General features: G+C 44.1%; 5 protein-coding genes across 5 annotated transcripts; 4 read left to right on the top strand and 1 right to left on the bottom strand.

Moving 5' to 3' along the window:
- Positions 1-1,240: 1,240 nt before the first annotated feature.
- EAF01_006169 (uncharacterized protein) lies at positions 1,241-2,696 on the top strand (the record flags this gene model as incomplete). Its single annotated transcript, XM_038914423.1, has 3 exons — positions 1,241-1,539; positions 1,614-2,109; positions 2,175-2,696. The coding sequence occupies 3 exons, from the start codon at positions 1,241-1,243 to the stop codon at positions 2,694-2,696; spliced, it is 1,317 nt and encodes a 438-aa protein (XP_038770872.1).
- Positions 2,697-4,444: 1,748 nt separating this feature from the next.
- Positions 4,445-4,793, top strand: EAF01_006168 (uncharacterized protein; the record flags this gene model as incomplete). Its single annotated transcript, XM_038914422.1, has 3 exons — positions 4,445-4,525; positions 4,578-4,609; positions 4,670-4,793. The coding sequence occupies 3 exons, from the start codon at positions 4,445-4,447 to the stop codon at positions 4,791-4,793; spliced, it is 237 nt and encodes a 78-aa protein (XP_038770871.1).
- Positions 4,794-4,979: 186 nt separating this feature from the next.
- EAF01_006167 (uncharacterized protein) lies at positions 4,980-8,384 on the top strand (the record flags this gene model as incomplete). Its single annotated transcript, XM_038914421.1, has 1 exon — positions 4,980-8,384. One exon carries the CDS (start codon positions 4,980-4,982, stop codon positions 8,382-8,384), a length of 3,405 nt encoding a protein of 1,134 aa, XP_038770870.1.
- Positions 8,385-12,604: 4,220 nt separating this feature from the next.
- EAF01_006166 (uncharacterized protein) lies at positions 12,605-13,849 on the top strand (the record flags this gene model as incomplete). The annotated part of the gene is made up of 2 exons (XM_038914420.1): positions 12,605-12,698; positions 12,750-13,849. The coding sequence occupies 2 exons, from the start codon at positions 12,605-12,607 to the stop codon at positions 13,847-13,849; spliced, it is 1,194 nt and encodes a 397-aa protein (XP_038770869.1).
- Positions 13,850-16,119: 2,270 nt separating this feature from the next.
- On the bottom strand, positions 16,120-20,741 carry EAF01_006165 (uncharacterized protein; the record flags this gene model as incomplete). Its single annotated transcript, XM_038914419.1, has 4 exons — positions 16,120-16,151; positions 16,206-20,239; positions 20,287-20,550; positions 20,620-20,741. The coding sequence occupies 4 exons, from the start codon at positions 20,739-20,741 to the stop codon at positions 16,120-16,122; spliced, it is 4,452 nt and encodes a 1,483-aa protein (XP_038770868.1).
- Between the last annotated feature and the right edge of the window lie 5,123 nt (positions 20,742-25,864).

Here is a 25,864-nt window from a genome sequence, read left to right as displayed (position 1 = left end):
GTATATCTAAAGGATCCTAATGCTTGAGATAATACAGTAAGCTGCTAGCTACCTGTAGTTAGTATGCTATGCTTATTTAGTAATCAGAATTTACACTTATTAATTGTATACATCTCACCCACATTGTGCAAGGAGTTGAAATTTCAAGGGTCTGCAGCGGCGCTAAGAGTGACAGTTTGACAGCGCCGAAAAGTTATTCCGCAGGGGTAACTTGCTCCACCACAATGTGACAGGGCTAGGGATACGGCCGTATGGCCTATGCACTGCGTGTGTCCTATGTAGGAACTGCTCATCCGAAAACTCTAGAACTTCATTTGAACGTGCTCCTTGAACTGCCTATTCCACTGTCATCCTGCTCGTATGCTACTATTTATAAGTCCGAAAAAGACGTTATTTTGCGTCTTTAGACACCCCGTTGACCTCCCAGCTTCGTATTATCCTAGCTTCAATAAGCAGTGCCGAGATATCCAAAAGAATAGAATAGAACGACTCATGTAACCTTAACCACGCTCCGGGGATAATCATGTAAGACGTTATAGCAGGGATTCAGGAAGGACCAGAGCGCCAGCCGGTGTACGAAGCATACCCTACTAGGAACACTGAGGCCGTTTCAACTTTCCACGTTGCCACAGGGAGATCTTTTTATCCCATCAACACAATTCGTGCCGAATGTAACTGCTGGGGAAAATACTGACAAGAATGGTCAAGATCTGCAGTCGATAGATAAAGAAACCTGGCACCGCGAAAGCCCCTGATCATCATGTCCAGAATGTAATTGTCAGCATGTGTCATGTCACAGTTAAAGACTTAATGTTTTCCGTCTTCACACTATTTATTGATGGTGCGTCATTTGGTCAGGGGAATGCCCCTATATAGGTGCAGGTGTTTGAAGATAAAAGAAAAGCCTCAGTCCAGGCTGATGAAAATTAGACATGATCATCAGCAGAAGTGGACATGGGAAGCTATTCGCATTTTGAAAGTCTAGACAACAACATTTCTTAAAATGCTTGCTTGCTGAAAAAAGCACGGTAGCAAACTCACCCCAAAAAGTTAAACGTGACTGTGTTGTCAAATCATTCCCCACATTTTCATATGTCTTCACAATTCTGAAGCTAGCAGGGGGAAAAGTGGAATTGCGATAACAACGACAAACTCAAACTCAAAAGCAAAAGCAAAAAGTCTATTGTTGCTTTCCGTTCCAAAATTCGAGACAAGCCACAGGATCGTTCATTTAAGCAAAATGGCAGAAGCACAGCGTCCATTCAAGGTGCTTATTGCAGGCGGTTCAGTAGCAGGTCTCTCGCTAGCCAATGCACTCGAGCGCGCTGGAATCGATTTCGAATTATTCGAGAAACGGGAAGTGGCACCACAACTCGGACAGTCTATCCTGCTACTTCCTTGCACCATTCTGGTTCACGAACAGTTAGGCATAGACAAACCGACTCATGAGGCTGGAATTCCGATCGGGATTCGCGAGCACTGGGATCACGAGGGCAATCTATTTTGCTCTTCAGATGAATTAATCCGTCTCCAGGAGGTGTAAGTGGACATTCGTCTCAGCTTTCGTTCACTGCGAGCAAAAAACGAATGTAAGTCAGCTGATCCTATTAAAGCCAAAAACGACCTGTGTATTTCATAGACCGCAGGATATATCTCCAGAACCTATACAATGGTCTCAATGAATCCTCAAAACCAAAAATCCATGAACATGAAGGCTTGGAGTCATTTACTGAGCACGAAAATGGAGTCACTCTGAGGACCGACAAAGGCAATGTCATTGAAGGCAGCATTATAGTGGGTGCCGACGGTGTGCACAGTCATGTGCGCCAGCAGACAGCGAAGCTGCTCAAGACGATTGATCCCCAAAGTTCCGAGATCATGGCTGCGGGATTCGATAATCGATTCCGGATTCTGACATGCACGTCACGGAACTACTTTATTGATGACCCAAAGAAGCAGTTCTTAGAGAACGGTATTGTTACTAACTCCTATTTCCCGGAGCATGGCGTAGGAGGTTTAGCTGTGGCTGGAATGGATGGAAAGATATTCTGGGCTATTTATATTGCGAACGATAAGCAGATGCCTTATCCCAGCCCGCGATATGGACAGGTTAGTTTGTATTCTATGAACATAACTCAAGAATATTCCAGAAGTGCTAATGATACTCGTGCTAGGCCGATATGGACGAAGCTATCAAGAAATGGGGACATCTTCGCCCCACTCCCGCTTTTACTTTTAACGATCTATGGGCCAATCTCGTTGGCTCCACCATGGTACCAATGGAAGAAGGTGTCTTAGCCACAAAGTGGCATTCGGGCGGGAGAACCGTTCTCGTGGGTGATGCCGTCCACAAAGCAGCATCGAATCTCGGGCTGGGCGGAAACCTCTGCGTCGATGACGTGTGCTGTCTAGTCAACGGTCTACACAGCCTTCTCGAAAGTAACAAGACACCAAGCACATCTGAAATCGTCAAAGTCTTTGAGAACTATGAGCGAGCGGAGCGACCTCGTGCTAATTTCGTTTGCAAGGCCTCGGGGGTGTACGCTGGGTTCGAAACTATGAGTAGGTGGTACTCTAAATTGTTTCAGTTAATCTTTCCATGGATTCCCTCGACTATTAAGATGCGCATCTTTTCTAGGTTTGATAGTAGTGCACCTATTTTGGACTTTTTACCCGTCCCCGCGCCCCGTGTTTAAATTGGATGCTGCCTTCCAAATTCGATAAGACATCTTTAGAGTTTAGAATCCCATAATAGATAATCAAAATCATTTCCCAGAAATCTCATCATGAACTTCGCCTAACGATCGATATGTTGAACAACCAATCGAAAGGTTAAATACATAAACAGCAGGGCTTTTGGCGTAGAATTGAATTGCCAGTCATGCGATTTGACTTTTGCGTCTATTAAACTACTGGTCCTAGCATGGGTCAATTATCAGCATCTTTCACTCCTATTTCTCAAACATTGAGATCCAAGTCTAGTCAAGGAACAGCCTGGAACCAGTACCGGTACTCTTATTTTACTGTGTCCCACTCGCGCGATTAGGCCAGGGAGCCCGCCAGGTCTCCACCAAACAGTCCTTCAGCCGCCTCACAATTCGATGATCATCGTCATCCTGAGGTACATTCCCCAATTGATCTCCCAATTCCCAGCTCTGGAGCTTTCGATAAGTCAACGGCAATTGCAACGCATAATCCAACCAATTCACTATTATTTCACTCACGAATGTTCTGTATAGCTATCCAAGCCATTCACCAAGAAGGAGAATGATGAATTTCTTCCAGTCCTAACACACACTCCAAAAGGTACTGTACTGTTTTTTCAACGGCCACATTCAAATCCAGGAGGATCTGCCCGTTCCCTTGGCTCCAAGTGCACACCTCCGAAAACTATTTCTCCCTCAATTCAGGACAAAATGCAATGGACATAGGAGCATAGTTTACAAAGCTCTATATTTACGATAGAAACCCAGATCGAGAGAACCCGCGGCAAGTTTTCATTGAATAAAAATAAACGAGCACCCTCAAGTATTGGCCATCGGCTATGGCGTGGATAGCAAGTAATCGATAATTTCCCTGGAATGCTTGGGGATACGAGGCTTCTTTTCTCAAAGAATTGTAGACATCATAAAATGAGCCTCACCCAAGTGCGACATATCATAATTCAGGGAGATCTCTGGCCTCGAAAGTAGGAATGCCCTAGATCTATCCTTTGAAATTTCCGTTCGCCCCCTTCATTTAACCAGATTACTCTGGTTTGGGTTTCTTGAGTTGCAACAAAAGCCTTCGAGACAGGAAAGATGCAATATTGCCGAAGGAGGAGAAAAACGCTCGGAAGTCGAGCATATATCCTGATAAGTACGAACTTCAAGAGAACAAGTGTAGGGCACAGCACAATCGAACACCATGAAAAGCATTCATCTACAGTAGTGTTCGCTTGAACCAAATGGACTATTCTCGTGTAGAGTATCTTTCCAGTGAAGCGTAGAGTAAAAGGAGTGATGGATATCTTGGAACTACCTAGATCACAATGGCACGCTGCAGAGTATTATAAGTGATTTCAGTACTCTTCCGACAAGCCATGTGGGACGCAATGGGAGCCCTCCGGTGGTGAGGAATGAACTCAACCCTAGATAAGAATCAATCGTTGCGGATTGAGTAGGAGGTATCAATCCATTTGAAAGATACAAATTGAATTGAAACTTTCCACCATGGCAATATATCCATCTATCAAATCTAACGGTTCAAATTGATGATATTGCTCAGACTGAGTTGAAATACTGACACAATCCAGCTTGAATGCTTATCTAATCCCCACCTAGAGCTGGTGAGCCACCAGAGTTCACCCCCCTGCAACATTTAATGTCGGCGCATCATCTATTATTTTCTCACTTTGTCTGAACATCTTCACCCATAAACATTTTATGTATAGCGAAGCAAAACAATGGCGAGGCTATCAGGACTTCAAAGAGATGTTCTCGCGCTTTACAGAAAGTGCTTGAGAGAAAGTAGAAAGAAGCCGGCTGTAAGTAGGATTTCCTAGAAGAAATTGAAAACAAGTTGTTGATCAGATGAAGGAGGCAAGAAAGCATTTTGAAGCATATGCGAGGTACGTTGATGGTTCATGCCTTCCTTGTGCGAATATTGCTAATTTTTCTGGTACTTCCAGGCTGGAGTTCAAAAAGAGTATAACTTTAGACAAGAAGGATTTCAATACGATTGAGTACCTTCTGCGGAAAGGTCAGCGACAGGTTGACATGTATTCTTCGCCTGGTATCAAAGATATTCGATGAGCAAAACCACATGGACAATGAGGATGTCTTGCTTTGGAAGCCGGCAGATCGGGGATGAAGCTTTGGCTGGAAAGGGCAGGCGCATTGCATATCGATGAGATTCTTTAATTACTCAGTTCCATCAATCTCGAAACCTCACATTTCCTAAAATATGCATTCTTCACGAATTTATCCTTATAGCCAATAATGGTCAATTTCAAAATACATTGGAAGGGCTGTCCTCATCGAACGTTCCCACGAATAGATAATACCTCGAATCGTCCTCAACCCAATTTCACTCGTTGTACTTCACACGCCAATAAAGGTACCTGTGAAATACACAATTGTCGGGCGCTAGAGCAGGCTCGAAGAAAAGAAAGGATTGAGGCTCGTAATCGAAGATCGAGAAGTTTAAAGACTTCTATTGTTACTCGCTCCCAGCGACGTGCTTCGAAGCAAGTTAGACGAGAAGTTTTTGGATGGGAATCATCAAGTGCGAAAATTACTAGGCAGGACCAGGAGAGTGATACTGTACTTCCACTTGTCGAAAGTGCCGTTGAATCAAGTCCAACTTATCACCCTGATAAAACTACCGACGAAACTCTTATCCATTCTGTAGACGGTGCTGGTTGTTCAACTTTCAATAAAATCAAAGCTTCCATTACGAACAAGAATATCATATCTCAAACTGGAACTCGAAACAACTCTACACAATTGACTGGTCTTGATCAGATTCGACGCTATCAAGCCAATCCTGGAAATTCTGCACCACAAGAGAGTTGCACTAACAATACCAGGAGCTTGTATAGGAAGTATAATCCATCCACACGTACTAGTTTTGTCTCTCCAGCTAGAAGTAAAGCTTTCTTGGCTGCATCTACACTCGCGAGTCTTTACGAAGAACAAGGTTCTAATCATCAGAACGTTATTCAGTCGTCAGGAGTATCTATATCAGGCGATCCTTCCAAGAAAGATATATCGAGAAATAATACAGCATTAATTGGAGCATCTAGGCTTGCAACCCTTGCTCAAGGGAAATCTTTCTCTTCCTCTGTTCATTCTATTGTGCAGAGTATTGCATCCCATCCTTCTTCTCGTAGTCCCAGTCAAAGGCGAGCGTTGAAACGCTTCACCCGCGATCTTGAATTGTATCTTCAAATCGCTAAGCAGGTCCCTAAACAAACGCCCATTTCATCTGGCCCATCAACTAGCTTTTCCACGCAAACTATACAGACTATCCAAGAATTCAAACCGTATCACGCCGAATTTCAAGCTGCTGGGTTGGCGGTGACATCATCGGAACAACGAAACAAGTCAGTTCAAGGCGTTCAATCATACGGGCGCAGAAATACTTCCCCGAAAGTCCAGTCCCTGCTCTCTGATCACAGAAGCCCTGTGATAGCAGACTTTAAAACCGAACGGAGAAGCCCTCTTCTTGCTATCGAAGAGCCACTACAAGACAGTCTACCAGCAAACGAAATGGGAATAAAGGGTTCAAACGTATTGACCAAAAAATCGATACCTGATCGTGCGAAAGCACAAAAAGAGTTGTCGACAATGAGTGTTGCGTCAGAGGAAACCGTCATTGAGTGGACACCGGCATATGAGCGGGTGGATACAGCCAACCAAATAGAGTCTCAACCATGTTGCGATTTAGCACCCCCTAGACCAGCGTCACCTGCAAAGTCAAATCGCCCGGACTCTGCTATCTCACCTCAACATGGGACCCCTCCCGCCAAGAGGTCTCTACCTTGGCTTCGTAAGCCCTCAGTCACAGCTGAGCCTGCTTCTGAATCCGACACTGCTATAAGAGATAGCAGATTGAGCAAGTTGGCTGGAGACGCTGCTGCATCGCCCCCATACTCGGAGTTTACGAGTCAGCCTGACTCACAATCTTCTTCTATAGTATTGCATCTCGATACTCCTCCAGAGCACAAACATTGTGTTCCAGATCAGATTCCGAGGGCCTCTACTAGTACCATGTCCTCTGCATCTCCCATGCCACCAACTACGACCCCCTATGCGCAGTCATTTGTCGGCCCTGGCGAAGGTGATAATATTGGGGTCGCAGATTTTGCCAACCCAGAACAACTTGCCAACCAAAGTCGTTCTATGCTTACCAATGGGGAAATTATAGCACAAAAGGATCCACCTCCGCTGAAAACCCATGCCACTCAAACAAGTGCTGCTCCATCATTCATTACCCGAGCTCCACATTTCACTACTCAAATTCCTGTTACTGTTCAAAGCCAGCAACGTCGAGGTCTTATTCTCAAATCGTCTCTGATCAACCAAACACAAAGACGACAGTTACCCCAAGTAACAAAAACTGCTGGCACTGATCTTGCATCTTTACATCAAATTTCGCGCGCTGCTTCTACTTTGGCATTCCCTCATGCTCCTTCATCCCCAGTTCACTGTACCCAGTGTAATGTAGTATTGAATACCAACTCTGACTCAAAACTACGTTCAAATACGGGATCTGCTCCGGGGCCATCCCTTGGGGTTGATGCAAATTCAAAGAGGAAGAATATGCGAATATGTGAGAGTCCCGAGACAATACATTGTGAAGGGTGTAGTCTACCTGTGGCCAATTCAGATAAGAATATTAAAACGACTGCAAGTCAATATCCCAGGCAGCACGTAGAACGAGATTTCCCTTTACATGAATATGACGATACGAGAACCATGGGTATTGGTTCTAAGGGGAAGCAAAGAGAACCAGATGTATCGGCGGATGAAGGATACTTTGTTCGCCAATCGAATGTTCGTAAAAGTGGAGGAAAACTGACATCTGTCTCGGAACAAACACCAACGCCACTCCCTGACCCGACTACAAGAAAGTCGACAGCAGATCAAGTATCGCCATCACAAGCAAGCGCTACCTCTATACCAATGCCCATTCAAGCTGGTCAGTCAAGTCAATCAACAAGGCCTAGCTACGTACAAGGCCAAGTACTTTCTTATGCAAGGTTACCTGACATTCCTGTATTGTTAGAAATCAGTCCCAAGCTATCAGTGTCTGAATCTGTAGGGGATTTACAGAATCAACTCTCCTCGTTAGAAAAACATACCAAGCAGGAAAAAGATACAAAGAAATTGTTCAAGGGATTGAGGGTTGCTACTGCAGCAGCTTGTGAAGAGGGAGTCGATAAGTTCATTGAAGAAATTACAGGTTACAAGGTTCGAAAATTGCTTACGGATATCAGTGCCTTGGATGGACTTGGTGTGAATACATTGGCGCATGTTGCGAGACAGACGGCTCAGAAAAGAAGAGGAGATCTTAGGAGGTTGCAGATGACTCAGATCACCAAAGAAGAGGCTAGAGAAAGAAATTTTGAAAGAGGGCTTGGATTTGGTGACGGTGACGGTGATAGTGAATCGTGGAAAAATAGCTCAGAGGAGGTGGCTAGAATGAGGAGAAAGGGGCAGGGAAGAGGAAAGTTACCAAGAAGTCAATCTGGAGAGTTCAGGCGTAAGCAAAATAGTAGTTTGGAAAGGGAAAGACCTTCTAGGGATAGAGCATTAGGATTGGTGGCGGGAGATCAAGGAGTTAGGCTAAGGGAAGAGGCGGAAGCTGCTTTTGATGAAGTTAGTGCGAGAGAAGATTAGTAGTGAAGCTTCAACGGCTGAGTGGTCTGCTGTATTGTAGGTGCTCTACCTATGTATACCTATGGAATGGACACACGGTATGAATTATGCGACTGAATCTCACGCGTATCATGAACTACCTACTGCAGAATCAAGTTATAGTGACGAGTTGATATCAGCTTGAGGTTTTGAGTTCGTAGAAAAAATGGGGAGCTAATCATTAGAGGTGTAAAGAACGATTGAAGACTTCATAAGTGTTGTTAGACGAATAGATTAAGAGTACAACAGGAAATCGAATGACTGGATCAAAATGCCCAGGTAGTTGTCAAAGAACTCACATAAGCGCCTTTGTAAGATTACTTCCCTTGAACACAGCTTGTTTGACGCGCTAGCTAATTGTAATATATGGAGTATTGGCATACTAATCATTGTTATTATTCTACTGTGATCGGGTAAAAACTTGATATATCCTAGATTCTAGTTGCAAATGTTGTGAGAAAATTTCCACGACTGTGAGATGAGAATTCCTGGATCATCGAGCCTGAGAGGAATATATATATCTTCTCAATTTGTAAAGTTTGTGATAGATATCTATAGGAAAGAAATGGGGGTTAGTGTTTGTAGTGATTAGGAGCGTCGTCGCATGTTGGGAATTTTTTGTTCGTGAATAGTGTCAGACTCTATTTCCTGCATGTGAATCAAGTATTGACAGTTGGTATCCTTCCTTCCTGGCTTCGTAAGCTGAGATCCAAAGCACTGAGAATATCTGCCAGAAATCTTGCTCCTAGTGGTTATAGCATTGCTAAAAGAATTGAACTTGTAAACTCTCAGAGAGAAAATCGCAATTTGGACAAGGGAAGAAGGAAGTCGCGGAATTTATCCGGCCCGGCGTTGAATACTCATAGAACCGTATCTATTGGCGACGCAATTGAGCGATGAGCTGAGATTACAACGTTTAGGATTAAGCACCCTTTGGTCCTAATTACAACAAACTTTTGTTGGTTGGAATAGAGTGCTTAATCATTAGTAATTTCGGGACGTTATCGTAACTTTGTGAGTCTTCCGTTGAAAGAGCGCCAAATTGATTATTCGTATTTGTTGTAAGATTTAATTATTCATCACCGCCATGATTCTCGACTAGGAGGTATCATGACTCGAAAAATGGGGGTTATTATGATGCTTTGACATTTAGACATTGAAATTCCATCTCTCGATAAAACGAATTGCGAAGACAATCAGCTCGCACTTGCGATGTTGATGAGAATCCAACTGTAGATATAAGTTGTCCAATACCGATCTCAAATGCAGTAACCTTATTAAGCGCTGAAATTGTAGATATACAGAGTAGAAGAGCTGTGGGAGGTAAGCAGATGAGCTGTCAAATGAGCGTGAATAGGTAATGAATGGCATGCTAAGACAGCTTTAAGAACCATCAAGCCTTCCTAAGTGAGGTCCTAAGCATCTTCTCGCTTCTTTCGCGCCGCCCCTTCATTTCAATTGCGAGTCCAGTGAACAACCGATGCGATTCAAGTGCGGTATATAAACAAATTCCCAAACTCGTATTTCAAACACTCCTGTCAAAATCCCCCTTTGCCAAGAAGCAAAAGAAGAAAAAGAATTCCCGATCATCAGATATTGGATAAGCTTAATTTTCAGCAGCAGAAACTCGATTGCTCTCGAGTACTCCGTAAAACTCAGGGTGTTCACGGTCACTTTTCGGACGAGACTTGGGGAACTCAAATCGAGCTCAGGCCGAATCTTGTTACCGGAGTGAAACCGTTTTGCGCACAGTTGTCACTTGTCACCCTGAACCTGAAGAGATAAAGAGGCTGTAAGGAGTGGCTCAGGGAGGTCCACCCTTATCAGGTTTCCACCGCGTGATATCGTATTGTTGACGGATTTTGAAAAGCCCCCGAGACATACCGAGGACTAATTGGTACGGTTAGCGAGGTCATGTGGGATGATGGAAATGCTGAGAACAAAATTGATTGATACGAGAGCGGATACTTCTCGTTTTTGCGATTGAATATTGGTTGCTGGCTAAGAAAGGAAAGGGATGCGATGGTTGGCCTGCCAGGACCGAACGATGAAGAGCAACAGGTAACCGTGGGCACTTCAACCAACATGTGTACCTTGGCATATTGCTCTCGCTGTTGAAAGAGAATGATACAATAGTCCACTATAATCATGATGATGGGCTGTAGATCAATAGCGCTCAGTGGGAATAGCGAAAGAAAAATCTGGCAGACAACCAACATTTTAAAGTTTAGCACAATTTATGTCAGTATCGTCAACAGTTTACGTCTTATAACACGAAAGCCATTCGAAAATGGAGTCTTAAATACAGAAAGAAGCGTAACACCGCTCTATCGTGCATATGATATATATGAATGTGGGATACAAATATATTGTATTGTCCGTAGAACGGTAGGACAGAAGATAGTCGTTGTCTTTCAATCCAATTCTCGGTACCGATGATGATTCGTATCGTAGAGGGATCCAAATTACGGCAAGTACGGCAGTGAACAATGACCAAGACATTATTGACCCAATTTTCGATTTATCTTTCTCTCCTTCTCTCCTTCTCTCCTTCTCTCCTTCTCTCCTTCTCTCCTTCTCTCCTTCTCTCCATCTATCTCTCTCGCTCGCTCTGTGAAAAAAAGAGGTGGCACAGCCAGGACCAATTCTTCCAATTCCAAAAATAATTTAATTTTTTTCTTTCCCCTTTCTAGCTTCTTTGCAGTACCGTATGATGTGCTCAGCCGCCGTCGTTAAGCCTTTGACTACCAATATCTAGGTAGACAGTAATACGAACTAAGTCAATCTGGACATACCGGACTAATTAAATCCGCTGTGTTCCTGAGATCCTTCTTTATAGATACTACTATATCGTACTTCTTTAGATCTCCACTAGGAACTACCTTGGCTCTAGGGTCTAGTGGATCACATCAAAATCTGCAGCCCAACTTCCAAGAAGTCGTGGCATTTTGCTAGAAACCATAAAACCGACCTTCTGTTTCACTAGACGGCCACCAGAAAGCATAACGAATGCTGAGTGGCTGAACAAGCCAAGCTAAAACACATTGCTTGAAGGGTCTTTAGTCATCTAATCTTCCCACAGGATCAAACCAAATATCATTTCGTATGCTTTAGAAATGGGATGGAGTATGCATACCAACCGGTACTAGGCACTCTCCACCTTGACTGTTAGTTCATTATCTCAACTGCCCGTGACACGAGAAACAAAGTCAATAAATATATGGATCCCATATGGAAACAATATCGTAATTCTGAAGAGAGAAAAAAAAGCGCCACTTTTTCTGGAGCAACAAAACACGAAGGGGAATAACATAACGTACGTGCTCATCCGTCGCCCCATCATTGATACGGTCGATCATGTATCCCTAGGTATCGCCAGTGTTTTCATTTGACATTGTGAGGAGGAACTCCGTACCTGCATCATCATCAACAAATAAAGCAGCACACCCCCCACAATAAGTAATCCACCCTCCATTTAAATCAATTTAGCACTTTACGATGCATCTTAAAATGGATTTGGTGTCTCTCCCAAGGCGACGCATACGATAATGTTATTTACTTGCCCTGAATGATTTAGTTCGGAATGACATGGCATTAGCCTCCCTAACGCCTCCCCTGCCTCCTTTCATGACAATGCTAAAAACTCTCGCTTAACCAATCAGAAGAAGGAAGGAACTTCTGATACAAGGTTTGTTTGACCACGCCCCCGCCCCTCGTTTGCTTACAGCGACAAGGCTGTGTTCGGAATTCGAGTTTGACACCATGGACCATTGACCATGACCAGCCCACACGAGCGTGTGGGAGAGGAAGAAGTGTAAAAATGCAGGAAAAGGAATTTATTGAAATAGATCACATCCCCAAGATTAGTTTGTGTTTCCTGCCCGCCTTGTACCTCGTCCCCATATTATCTTGTGAATACTTCTTGATCTCACATCCCCTCCTCCCAAAGAATTTTCTGGAAATTCCTCTCCACATCTTGGCATCGAGTTGATTCTCTATATTTCATCATCCTTCTTCCTGAAAAGTGGTTCTTCATATCGAACGGTTCATCTTTCGTTTGGACGCTCGCTTTCATATATCTCGACTCCCTCACATTCGCTTTGCGTCTTTACATCGTTTCGTACTTGAAGTCCGGTACTTGTACACTTGTACTCTAATCAGCTTTTATCCTCACACATCACACACATATCACACATTTCAAAATGCGTTCCTCAACAATATCAGCCTCTGCTGTGGTTCTCCTTTCAGGACTCGCCAGTGCACAAACATTCACTGATTGCAACCCAACCACAAAGTGTAAGTTGGATGACGACGCATGACTTGCAACTAAAACTAACACATACACAGCATGTCCTGCAGACCCAGCCATTGGAGGCCTTCAAGTGACCGACTTTACCGCTGGAAAGAGTAGCAACTGGGAAGTCGAAGAAGGAACCACCATGACATATGACGGCACCCTCGGTGCCCAATTCGTCATCAGCACCGCAACCAATGCACCTACCATCAAAAACATTGGATACATCATGTTTGGCCGTATCGAAACATGGGTGAGAGCATCCGCCGGAACAGGTATCGTCAGTAGTTTTATTCTCGAATCCGACGATCTCGACGAGATCGATTGGGAATGGCTCGGATCCAACAACGCCGCAGCGGAGAACAATTTTTTCGGAAAGGGAAACACAACAACCTATGACCGTGCCCAATACCCAGCCGTCGCAACCCCCATCGACACCTTCCACAACTACACCATCGACTGGACCGCCGAGTCCACCGTCTGGTACATCGACGGCGTCGCCGTGCGCACGCTCCTCTACAACGACGCGCAAACCCTCGGCGGAAAAAACTACCCCCAAACCCCCATGTTAGTCAAGATGGGAAGCTGGATCGGCTGTGCCAGCGAAGCCGCCGTAACCGATCCCGCCACCGCAGGAACCTGTTCCTGGGCCGGCGGAGCCGTCGATCTCACAAAAGGTCCTTTCACCATGTACGTTAAGAACGTCACGATTCAAGACTATGGATGTGCCACCGAATACACCTACGGTGATATGACCGGTGATTACAAATCCATCAAAACTACCGGTGGATGCAGCGCAAACGGATTATCCTCGTTAGCATCTTCATCAGGAAGCTCATCCTCATCTTCCTCTGCATCAGGAAGCTCCTCATCCACCGCCACCAAATCCTCAAGCGGCAGCTCATCCCTCAGCACCGTAACCGGTACCTCGAGTGGTATTGCCGTCGGCACCGCAACCGGTACCGCGACTCTTTCCGCTGGTGTAAAAGCCACCGCGGCCGCCGTCTCAGGAAGCACAACTGGTTCTTCCACACTCGCCCAAGTAACCACTACTTCCGATGCCAACTCGCTCAAGAAACCCAAGCATGAATACGGTATGCTTGATCTTGGGGTTATGGTTTTGGGTCTCGGATTGGGTTATCTTGTTATGTGATGAGATGATTCTTTCCGAGTGGATGAGTGCGAAAGGAAGAGAAGTGTACAGTACGAATTAGATGTATGATTCTCCTCCTGATATATTATTAGGCGTGAATGGATTTTGTTTCTTGCGGGGCAGGCGATGTTATTTTATCACTTTCAGCATGCATGCATGTATAGGTTATGATGGACAGTTTTCTGTCGATGATGATATACCCACATGAAGATTTTGGGGGATGTTTGATGTTCAGTTCAGCATGGTTTAGAGAAGAAAAGATAGATGAGTGAAAGAAGTTTAGCATAGTATTGCATTGCATATGGACATTGCATCATGGAAGAATGGATGGATGGGAGTTATTTGACACAAGGATTTATACCATTCAGCGTGCGTTTACGTTTGTTTATTTACTTATTGGATGCATTATATTGCAGTTTAATGATTGATCGATTGATAGAGGAGAGGAATAAAAGATTCATGAATTTATAGACAAACATCTATTCTATTATGCATACGTTTTTATTGAAATACTTGATGTAATATTCTAACGCTGAAACAATATTATTCTTATAACTCATTTATGCTAGCAATAAGTATGCTATATTCAGATTACGAAAGAAATAACGAATAGAGATTGGATTCATCAACATCTCACTCCATCTCATCAAATCCGACACGATCCTTCGTAATTCTAAATCTCAAATCTCATCCCACCTCATCTCATTTCAAATCCCTCCAGCCACAAATCCCATCCTTCCAAGTCCTTCCAAGTTCTAATCCAAGAGTTGCTCGCCGTCGAGCAACCCCCTCATTTTAAGCTCCCCCATAATCTAATGCACTAAATCATCACATTACATCTCATCCAACCACCTCTCTATCCCTCTTTCTATTCACCATCTCCAACCTATCCCCGTCCTCATCCGAATTTCGCGTTTTCTCTCCCTACCTATCCCTAACGTCCCCCCCTCATTCACCATCCCCTATCCATCATCCATCAAAACCCACCCATCCCCCATTCAAACTAAAACCCACTAAACTACTTCCACCAAACCATTTCCACTTCCAAACCCCCACCCACAAACGCCTGCAAATCTAACCAAATCCTCACATCACACAGTGATAAAAGTATGATTACCAACCTACATCCCGCACTATCCCCCATCCGTCTAACTTCCCCAAACAACACAATCAACCTAATCGAACGTCGTATACAAACCGCGCGTTCTCAACATCTAGTACTTACCTCATACTTACTACCTCCTCCCGACAATTAAAAAATCTCGTCCTAATATCCCTAACTCTCTCCTCTCTACTAATCTATTCCCTTATCCTCCCTGTAAAGACATATACAGCATGTATCCCGTCCCTGCTTCCCATCCACATCACCCAAAAGAATAGCCAGGCATAAACCCCATTCTCACTATGATCACATCAAAAACCTCATGTGAATCTAAAATTTGGTATCATTATATACGTCATCTACTTATCAAGTTGGGTGTAATATCATACGAGAAGCCTGGTACTTTACTGGTCCAGCCATTATCTTCCTCCTCCACCCCTAAAGTTCACCAGGCTACACCAATTGTTCTCTTCTTTCCCATCCCATTCCATCCCATCCAACTGCCCCGAAAGTCATCCTTGAGACCTTTCGGGTACCCAGTCTGCCATCATCCAATGATATATATTCATCCATTCATCCTTCCCACGTAACTCCCATCATAAATATTTTACCCCCCTTCCCCATCCATCCATCAAACTCTCTAGTCTAAAGTCACTGCCAACTCCTGATTCCCAATTTTCGCAAAAGCCAAACCCTCGCACGCTAAAATTAGATACGATCAAATGAAATGTCTTGAATCATGCTTAAAAAGAAAAACGTTCAAAAGTAGAAAAAAAGTTGGCATTGAGACCAGACCAATATTTGGATCCAATACAAAATATAATATAGAAAAAAAAGTATGGGTATAACCTCCTCGCCTTCCTCTGATATGCCAATCGAACTGGTTCGATGCTCGTGTGGTTGTGAAGTGATAATGGTATGTAGAAGATGACATTGTTCATTTCCTTGGGGCCGCTCGCGTGGATGCAAGGTAATATACAAAAAGTCAAAAGGGTATTGAAAATTTGCTTGCTAATGCTGCACCTGAAAAATTCGAAGACGAAATCAGTATCGTCGTTATTATGATTACAGTCGTGTTTTATGTATGTTCTTGTTGATGATTATAGATACGTCCAAGGCACCTGTACGAAGTCGTGTATAGTTCGTTGATTCAATCAACGATATCTGTCTAATCGAAGAATGATTCTTCGTCGACTAAACCTATAACCCTTTCGTCAACATATGTTATCGGTAGAGATTAAAATAATTCCTTACGAGGATCATTCTCTTTCAATCTATTGGTAGATTTCTTCTGTCCCAACCCCATGCCCATATTGAACATGCTACTTTCTCTCCTCTTCGATTTAGAGGCCCCGTATTGCTGGTCATGGGAAGAAGCTCCTAGTGTATTGCCTCGACTACCATACTCAGGACCAGTCATTGCGTTAAACCCAGCAAACCCTGGGCCTTGCTGACCAAAAGATTGCTGGTTGAAGGATGGTGTTGGGAGATCCTGCTGAAACTTTTGGCGTCGAGGAGAGCGGATATCTTCCGGAGACAGAGCGGGAGCGGTGACTGTTACCTCCACAGGTCGACGTTCCTGGTCGTTGGGATCATTTTCGAAGATACCATCATATTGTTGCAAGAAAAGCGCAAAAACGGGAGCTGGAATATTGAGAGTTGGCGAGAAGACAATCCCAACATTTCGCACAGTCATCTTATTTACATCTGAATGATTGATGATATTAATAAGGAAACCGGCCAGATATCTGAGCAGAATGTTATTTGCTCGTGGTAGCCTGTGGACCAAACCATTGAGAGCGCTGATCTTCTCGTTCACGTCGTGAAGCTCTGTGACTGCAATAAACTCGAGATGAAGTTCACGGGTCAATATGGTGGTTGGCAACTCTCTCAAGTATAGCTTCAATAGAGAGGCAACAGCATGAATGTCATAGTACTGATCGTCAGTAACTAGGTTCACATCTCCCTCGACATTAAAGCGTTCCCGAAGTTGTCTGATGACAACGTTGGATCCGCTCAATCTGAAAATTCCTTCCTCGCCTGCAGCATTCTTTGCATCTAAGTATTCAATGCATCGATAAATGACTGCTGGAAGCTCAACTTGAACATCAGCTGGATGATTGTATCTTACAGCTTCAGTTAATGGAGTTCCAAAAACTGGTCTAATTGGACCATGCTGATCGTAGGCCATCTGTGACAAATTATGATTTGACATGTTGATCGGTAAGTCTGGTAAATCTACCGATGGTCTTGGTTTTGAGCCAAATCCGAAAAAGCTACGCTTCTTCTGTTTGATTTTTTCGTCTGGGAGCGATGACCCCAGTTTATTTCCCCATGAACCAGCATCCTGAATAGGGTGGGCGTTCTTTGGAGCTGAAATAGATTTCATGGATTGAGATTGTGGGAATGACATGGCATCTCTGTCGTGTCCATGACTTGGGGGCGACGGTGTGTCTGAATTCTTCAATTTCGAGCCGTGTGGTGCAGCGCCTTGCTTTGCCATATCGTAGCCAATAGCACGCAGATCATTGTTCTCGCCCAGCTTCCCTTGAGAGCTCCCCTTTCTCCTTCCATGGGGATGAGAGTTACTTGAGCCAGAGCGAGCATGACTTGGGCGACGATGCTCATCCTCATCTTTGTAGTCAACGTATCTAAGAAGAGCCTCGACCCATTCATCGCGTTCCTTATCGCTCTCAGCACACAAAACATGTCTCATAAGGCTAGAAGAATCTTTTCTCTTCGGCTCCAAAATCAAAAATGCATGTCGATATTGATTGTCAACATCATCACCCTCCCCTCGGGAAGATGGTGGGGCATCAGTCTGCTGAGATTGTTTTCCAATTTGAGCACCTTGAAGTTTGATGGTTCCTAGATGTGGTCCGCCAGGCGACTCGTAATATTTGAACACTGGGCCGTCCAACACAAAGAATCGTGCTTTCCAACCTCCAAAGTTTTTGCCTTTCTTGGTCAAGTAGCCATTCTTTAAAGGTCTGCCACCTGGCCCAGTCTTCACAGGACTTTCGGAACCCGTATCACTACTTGGCGTCAGGTCATCCGCGTGTGGCTCCATTGTATTTGAGGACAAGTATCGACAGATCTCCAACGCAGAATTAGTATCCAGCTCCGTATTGAGGAGCTCATCAAGATAATGATCTAGTGCCGCACGTCTAGCATCTATCTTAGCTGGAGAATGGCCACTGAAGAGATATTTATCCGGCGTTCTGGCTGTAAATGTAAGGCACTGTTTCAAGATTTGGTCTAAATGCACCAATGACGCCGAATCTTTCTCAACTCTCCATAGTTCCTTGCCATCCGATCGTGCGAATACTGCAAGAGTGAAAACAGGATCAGTCTCTAGATTGGCTGGAAACATCAGACTAGCTCTTGAAGGCTTTAAACGTGACGAAGCCACCTTCACATCTATTGAAGGTAAAGCATTTGGGGGAAGAAGCAGATCTGGGTATTCCTCGGTAACAAGTCCTTTATAAATCACGTTTCCGGAGTGACTGGAAGACGGAGAGTCACTTGGTCGCCTCCCTGGAACACTTTCGTTGACTAGAGTTTCCTCGGATCTCTTAGTGATTACCAGTGGTTGCGGGGAGACAAGAACTAAAGGTTCCGCACGGGGTGCATGAGGGGAAGAAATTGACATTGGAGTACCGGGAGGAAGGGGAATTGGCTGTCGTGGAGCTCGTGGTGACAATGGTATGGCAGCTGGGAAAGCACCCATTCCTCGAGGAGACAATGGAGGTGAAGCCATCGATGACTGAGATGAGTTGTGCCTTGAGGACATACCCATTGGTCTTGGGCTTTGTGGTAAACCAGGACTCATCATTGGAGGAGACATCATCCCTGTCTTTGGAGGAGGTGATCTTGATGCACTCAACATACCCGCCAAGGAACCAGTACTCTCATCTGGTGGTGAAAGAGCCCGCAAATGAGCATCCGGCGGTGAGATTGGAACGGTTTGTCGCGGGCTTAGAGGCATTGCTGGTATCACTTCCTTTGGTGTGGTTGATGCCGATTTCGAAGTTCCTTTAACGCTACCCTTTGAACTTTTCTTCGAAAGGCTCCTCGCCTCAGCATCTCGTGCCGCTGCAATCTCTCGCACTCTATCATCCTCTTCTCTTGTCTTCCGTCGACCTCTATCAGGGAACGATGGGATCTCGTCAACCTCCAATATATCATCATAGTCAGAATCAGACTCTTCTTTCGTCTCCGAAGCCTGTCGTAAATGCGTACTCGGCCCAGTCTTTTTGCCAAGATTGAGTGGCGCCGGTGGAGCTTTCCTCGGCGGTGGAAATTTGGGAGATCCACGATCGACCTTTGGCAATGATTCCATGACCGCCATCGAAGGGCCTTGTGATGACATAGGCGGAGGGAGCGGTGCCGTCGGTGGTGGTCCCCGTGGAGAATCCAAAGGTAGATTCCGTGAAGGTGGCACGGTTGCATTATATGGCATGTCACTGGACACCGCTTGGTTCTTCCTTTGAAGTTGAGATGCCTCAAATCCCAAGGGTGGAGAATCAGGATTGTATTGTTGAAAAGCGTGCTTAGTAGGCGAGGGCATCTTCTCCTCGGGATCCACCATGTTAGATAGTCCCGGCGTTGCTGGTGCTGGAGGGGTAATTGGATACGGCGCTAAGGCACAATCCATGGGCGAATGTTGCGCTGGAGATCCATTCTTTGACCCATCGGAGTTCAAATGTCCGTCGATACTTTTCTGGACTGAGATCTCAGCGATCCTTGATTCTGAAGTCATCTCCCCCGACTCCGAAGTTGGACCTTGTGTCGAATCTACAGGTGATGGATTCGCATTCTGTGTGAGATTCTCCTTCAGCTTTTTCCTGTACCGCTCCTTGTCCTTTAGGGCTCGCTCAAGGTCCTTGTTTAAGCCCAAAATCATAGCCCTCTGTTTATCTACCAAACGCCATAATTGTGAATTCTGTGCGGTTTGTGATTGCTTTTCTTTGATTAAGTATTGTATAGCGGCCTCCGGTGATCCCGCTGCTTGAATGAGTTGTGCAACGTCAAATTGTGGACTCAAGCTTTTAGAGTCCAGCGAGTTTTTGTATGAATGTCCGCTGCTTGATATCGAGGAGATGGCAGAATCAATTGAAGAAGTTCGAGGTGGTTGTCGACCCATTTCGATACGATGTGCAGGTGTCGTTGATGCCATCGCAGGTGGTTTATCGGTAGGTGAGGTTGAACCTACGTTTGCCAGGATAGGAGTTGAGACGCTTCGTATCGGGGCATTCGAAGTCGTTTCCTGCAGTGGTCGGCCGTACCTATTAGGAGTGAGTTAATTGATCAGACAAATGAAGCTAAGAAGTACCTCAAATTGGCTGGTATCTGCGGTGGTTTGGCAGTATGTTCAGAAGTATAGAAGTTCTTCTCCGTCGCTAATAAATCATCAAGGCGCTCTTTTGGCGATCGAGGCTCCTGCAGAGAACTCTGGCTTGCTTTCGTACTTATGAAAGGATATTGATCGCTAGAACCTTTCACAGAAAATGTGGTTCTTGTCGGAGTGACACTGCTCGAAGGTGATGTAGGAGTGGTACTGGTTTGTAACGGACTAGGAACAGCCTTGCGCAGGGAACTAGAACAAGTATGTGAGTGCCCGTCACGAGAAGTGGCTCAATATCGGAGGGAAGTGTATGTAGCTTACCTATTGCGCGTTTCCAAGACAGGCGAAGCGTTATTTGGTAAGTGAGAAAGGTGAGTGCGACCAGTTGTGGGGCTTTCTTGTGGCAGATGATGAAGCTGCGTATCAGAAGGCCTTTCGCCCATCTCTTGCGAGAGCTGTGACATCGCCAGGTACGCTCGTCGGCTGCTGACACTCCTCAAGCTCGCTATGCATTCACACGCCCAACTGTTTTGGAGTCGGAAATCCGAATTGAGCAGTAATTGGTCGCAGAGGTTTAGGACAAGGAAGAAGAGTGGCGCCTGTCGCTATCAGAGTTTCGAAATGATTTGAGCGAGCCGATTGACGTCGCACATTTAGTAGAAACCGTTCAAAGCAATGGAATGGTGTACAAATAGGAAACTTGAGACCAGGGTGATGATGTATCGAGTTGGGTCCGGGCGCGCGGGAGATATTTCTATTAGAGGATTTAACAAATACGTATTGACCTATTGACCTATTGGCCTATTGATGTCCTTTTGGGATTATATGGCAATTTGCGAATTGGTGAATGGTGAGCTGTAAGTGGTAGATGAGATTGACGAAGTGGATGATGTCGATATTGGGTATCTAGATAGGTAGAGAGGTATGTACAGAAAGAAATGGTAGGAAGGAATACGACATTAGAAAATTAAATCCATATAGAAGTTATTAGTTGCATTCATTCATTTTCGTCGTTGACATTCATATCAATCATATGACTCTTCACGTCAGCGAGATCCAGGCCAATGAGTAGAAAAAGAGATTAATGGCTATGATGTGATGAGATGGGAATAGTTTCTATGAATAGTAGATACAAATGTAGGCAGGTAAGTAGGTAGGTAGATGGATAGATGGATAGATGTAGATGGGTATAGGTGTAGGTGTAGATGTAATGTAGATGTATATACGATGTCGTATGCAAGGAGGCAAGGTAGAAAATACCGAGTAGATGACTGGATATTTATTAGGCGATGAAAAGTAAAGTTCCATCTGAGTCTTCTGATTGGAAGATACGCCAAATTGGTGGGTCTTGATCGTATATTTCCTTGACATTATTGATGCCTTAGGCTGTTGCCCATCATTCTAAGAGGTATGGATCATTACCTAGGTACCTACCTACCTATCTAGACGTATATAAAAGCTCTTCAACTTCATTCCATTCAGCTTATTTCAATTAACTTGAATCGAAAAAGAAAAAGAAAAGAAAAAGTAGGTAGCGAGGTCAGCGTATGAACAGAGTACATATAACCTTAGAATAAGCTGAGAGAGGCCTCTTATATTAGTATAATTAGTTTGAATTTGTTTTGTCTTTAGCTCTCTCTCTCTGTACCTGGACCTGGCAGTCTGGGCACCTGGGTAGTACTGAAGCTTATTTTGAAGTGAAGAATGAAGTTTGAATGGCTCAAGTGGCTCACATGGCTTTTGAATGGTTGATTCGTTTTGAATGGATTCGAAGATTCTATGAACCTATATTGTTATGAAAAGTAGTACTATATGTTATATTGCCTATAGACTAGCTAATTTCTAGTAACGTAACGTATGGGGAACTCGGACATATGGGGAACTCGGACACTTTTAGCCCATCACCAACTTGAAACCGCAATAACTTTTATTATGCATACCCAATCACCTTCTACATCTGCTCAAATTGAAGAGAAGCTTCAAAAGGCTATAATTTCACTTCAATTGAAAGAATTTAAATCAATTAGAAAGGCTGCAGAGCATTTTGAAGTCCCTAAGTCTACCCTAGCTGATAGGCTGGCTGGGAAGAAAACACGTTCCCAAACCCACGAAATGGCTCAAATTCTTTCAAACGCAGAAGAAAATACTCTTGTACGATGGATTTCACGACTTAACATCACTGGATTCCCTGCTACACCTATGTTGGTGAAGGAAATGGCCGACGAAATTCGTCTTCGACGCGTTCGGGTCGCATCATCTCGAAATCCTACCTCGACAGAAATTCCACCTATAGGCCACGAATGGATCTATAGATTCCAAAAACGACATCCAGAACTTAAAACATACTATTCATGTCAATTAGAGTCTAATCGGACTAAAGAAGCAACTCCGGAGAATATTCAGGCTTGGTTTGACACGTTTCGCACGCGTCTCATTAAGCGAAAGTATGAATTAGATGATATGTATAATATGGATGAAACCGGATTTGGAGTTGGAAGTACTCAAAGTACGCGCATTATAGTCGATTCTACTCAGAAATCGAATTGGAAAGTTACAGCTGGCAAGCAAGAATGGATAACTGCATTTGAATGTGTCAATGCAGCTGGAAATGCTCTATCACCTATGGTCATTTTCAAGGCTCAGAATACGAATTCTGCATGGATTCCAAAGGACACACCTCAAAGCTGGCAGTTCTCTACTATTACAAATGGATGGACCTCAAATAGCCATGGATTAGAATGGTTAAAAAGGGTTTTCGAACCAGAATCCAAGAAAGTGTCAGGTGACCGACCTCGACTTTTGATCATGGATGGCCATTCAAGCCATATTACAGATAGCTTTATTGCTTTCTGTATAGATAATGATATTGATTTACTTATATTACCTCCTCATTGCTCTCACTTGCTTCAGCCACTTGATATTGCGGTGTATGGGCCAATGAAACGATATCATGCTTTAGAGGTCGATCGATATTCTCGAGCTGGTGTAAAGCGAATCCAAAGAGCTGAATGGGTAGAACTCTTTCAAAATATTAGAAAAAAAGCATTGAATTCTTCTAATATTAAAGCTGGCCGGAGAGGAGCTGGTTTAGTACCTTTTGCCCCACGAAAAGTACTCGATTCATTACCATTTAACTCCTCCCAGCAACCTTCTACTCCACAAATGAGAACCCCCAATCAAGACCTAGACTTGTCTATATTCAGGAGTTCTCCTTCAGATGGAACAGAACTAAGGCAAGCAAATCAGATCTTTAATACAGCTCTAGCAAGCAGTGGTTCTCCTGCATCGCCAACTCGTCGATATGCCAAGAGAATGACTAGGCTTGTAGAATCTCAAAATGCTGAGATAGCCCTACTTCGGAAACAGCTCTCTGATGCTCAGGAGGTAATTGAGACTCGAAAGAAAAGAACTAAAGGCAAAAGAGTCAAATTACAAGGTCAATTTGTCTTTAGTACTAAGGAAGTATTGAAAATGGTACGTGAGGCGGAGGAAAAACCGAAGGAGAAAAAGCCACGAGGACGGCCACGCAAACGCCCAATTGAAGAATCAGAAGAAGAGATTGAAGAAGAAGAGCTAGAGAATAGTTCAAGTGATTCGGAATTGGAATTGGAGGATTGTGTGGCTCGTAGAACAAGATCGCGTGTAGAATAATTGAAAAAGTGTCCGAGTTCCCCATATGTCCGAGTTCCCCATACGTTACGTTATCTAATATACAGTACCTAATCCTTAAATACCACCACTTTTGATACCATTACTCCGTAGACCCCAATTCCAATACCCCTTCATCAATTCGGCTATTGTCCACTGAGTACTGTAAGTCTATAGAAATGCTTTACCCGACTGCGACACAAACACCAAGTACTAATAATACACCTACTAAATACTCAACATCACCAATGCAATATACAAAGTGATCGAAGAAGAGTATCACTACTCACACTGTGAATCAAAAGCAACTCCAACTTCTCACTACCCCCCAAAATAATTTCTTCAATACTTAATAATATGCAATGCAGCAGGAGGAACTTGGTGCAGGTACCCAGTACATATCACAATACATGCACATGCAGGTCTTATCAACAGAAACCAATCCACTCTTGAATTCTCTGAACTGGGGGCCTGGCTTTACAGAAGGAAAGAATAGGTCAGGAAGATTGAATCTATTGAATTATTGAAACCTTATTTTTTTCTTCCCTTTCCAGATTATATGTACCAATTTCGCGTTTCGTTATTAATTAGTCGTCATATTGATATGACTGACATACATCACTTCATTACTCTCCCCCCTCTCTCTCCCTTTCCCCTCTCTCCCAAGTTCTAATTGTCCCTCCATCCCCTCCTCCATTTACCCCTCAGATCTTATCAAATCTCAAATAAACTCCAAGCCTCAAGTTCACAGCGTCTTCTGCAACCCGTGTCACCCCTTCCAAGCACAGACATACGGTCAGTCAGGCTGGGGGGGAATAAATCAGAAAACCTCCCTCTTCCCCATTTGTCAAAGAAGGATCTGAATAACAAAATAGTTTCACAAATTGAGTCATGATGATATACTCCGTAAAAAATATCACATTCGTATTTGGGAACGAGGGTCAATGCTTCGGTACTTGAGAGAGCCTGAGTTCTCACCTGGGTATTATCTACTCTGTAGATCAAAAATGACATATTCATTGATATGTTCGTTACTAAAAAGACATCCTGTCACCTAGCCGTGGATTCCGGAGACAAATTCATGCAAAGGAACTTCAATGATGATTATGCCTACACAATGCATTTATCCACGATAAATATCCTTTTCCCATATGGTAACAATGCTACCCACAGCGTCTGTAGATACGACTCCGAAACATGAGAAACAAACCCCAAGTTTTATTTTCCGCCACAAGGAAAGATCACTGACAATTTAGCCTCATGCTACTGGATGGAGTATTGTCAAAATGAAGTCAATAGTTCCTCAACACAGCGCGAATCTATAATAGCTCTTTAGAATTCTAACCCCCAAGTTCCAACACTTGGTATGTGTTCACACCCCCTTTACCAAAGCCAAAATCCATCGTTGAGATCTCTCGAATCAATCAACGTTGTGAATGTATTGATATGAGACCAGAATCCCATAGCCATCCCAAAATCCCTTTATCGCCAATTGATAGGCGACTTTACACTATCGAACCCCCAAGGCTTAAGTCTGGTAGGTAGTTAGTTGCATATAAAACCCAGTTCATCTGCACGCCTTCCTTCAATCCACCATAAAGTAGGGGTCTCGGGGGTATGATCGACGGACGGCAAGCCAAGCACAACCACCCCAGAGACACTGAAGTAATCTGAGCAAAAGCAGTGTGATTCACAAATTACTGGTAACGTGAACCAATTCGTCGATGCAAAAGGAGGGGATGGTGCCATGAATTACCTAGGTAGGTACGAGTAGAGAAAGTTAAAAACCTTTCCTACCACACCAATTCATTTCCACACACAACGATTTGGCGTATCGTCCCCTGAATGACGCTTTGAAACATGGGTGGAGAGTTAGGTTCAGGAAGATATGTTGTTAATCATGGCGTGATGCGGAGAC

Source organism: Botrytis porri (assembly GCF_014898465.1).
Source record: "Botrytis porri strain MUCL 3234 chromosome Unknown BPOR_007, whole genome shotgun sequence".
Lineage (NCBI taxonomy): Eukaryota > Fungi > Ascomycota > Leotiomycetes > Helotiales > Sclerotiniaceae > Botrytis > Botrytis porri.
This window is presented reverse-complemented; position numbering and strand designations above follow the sequence as displayed.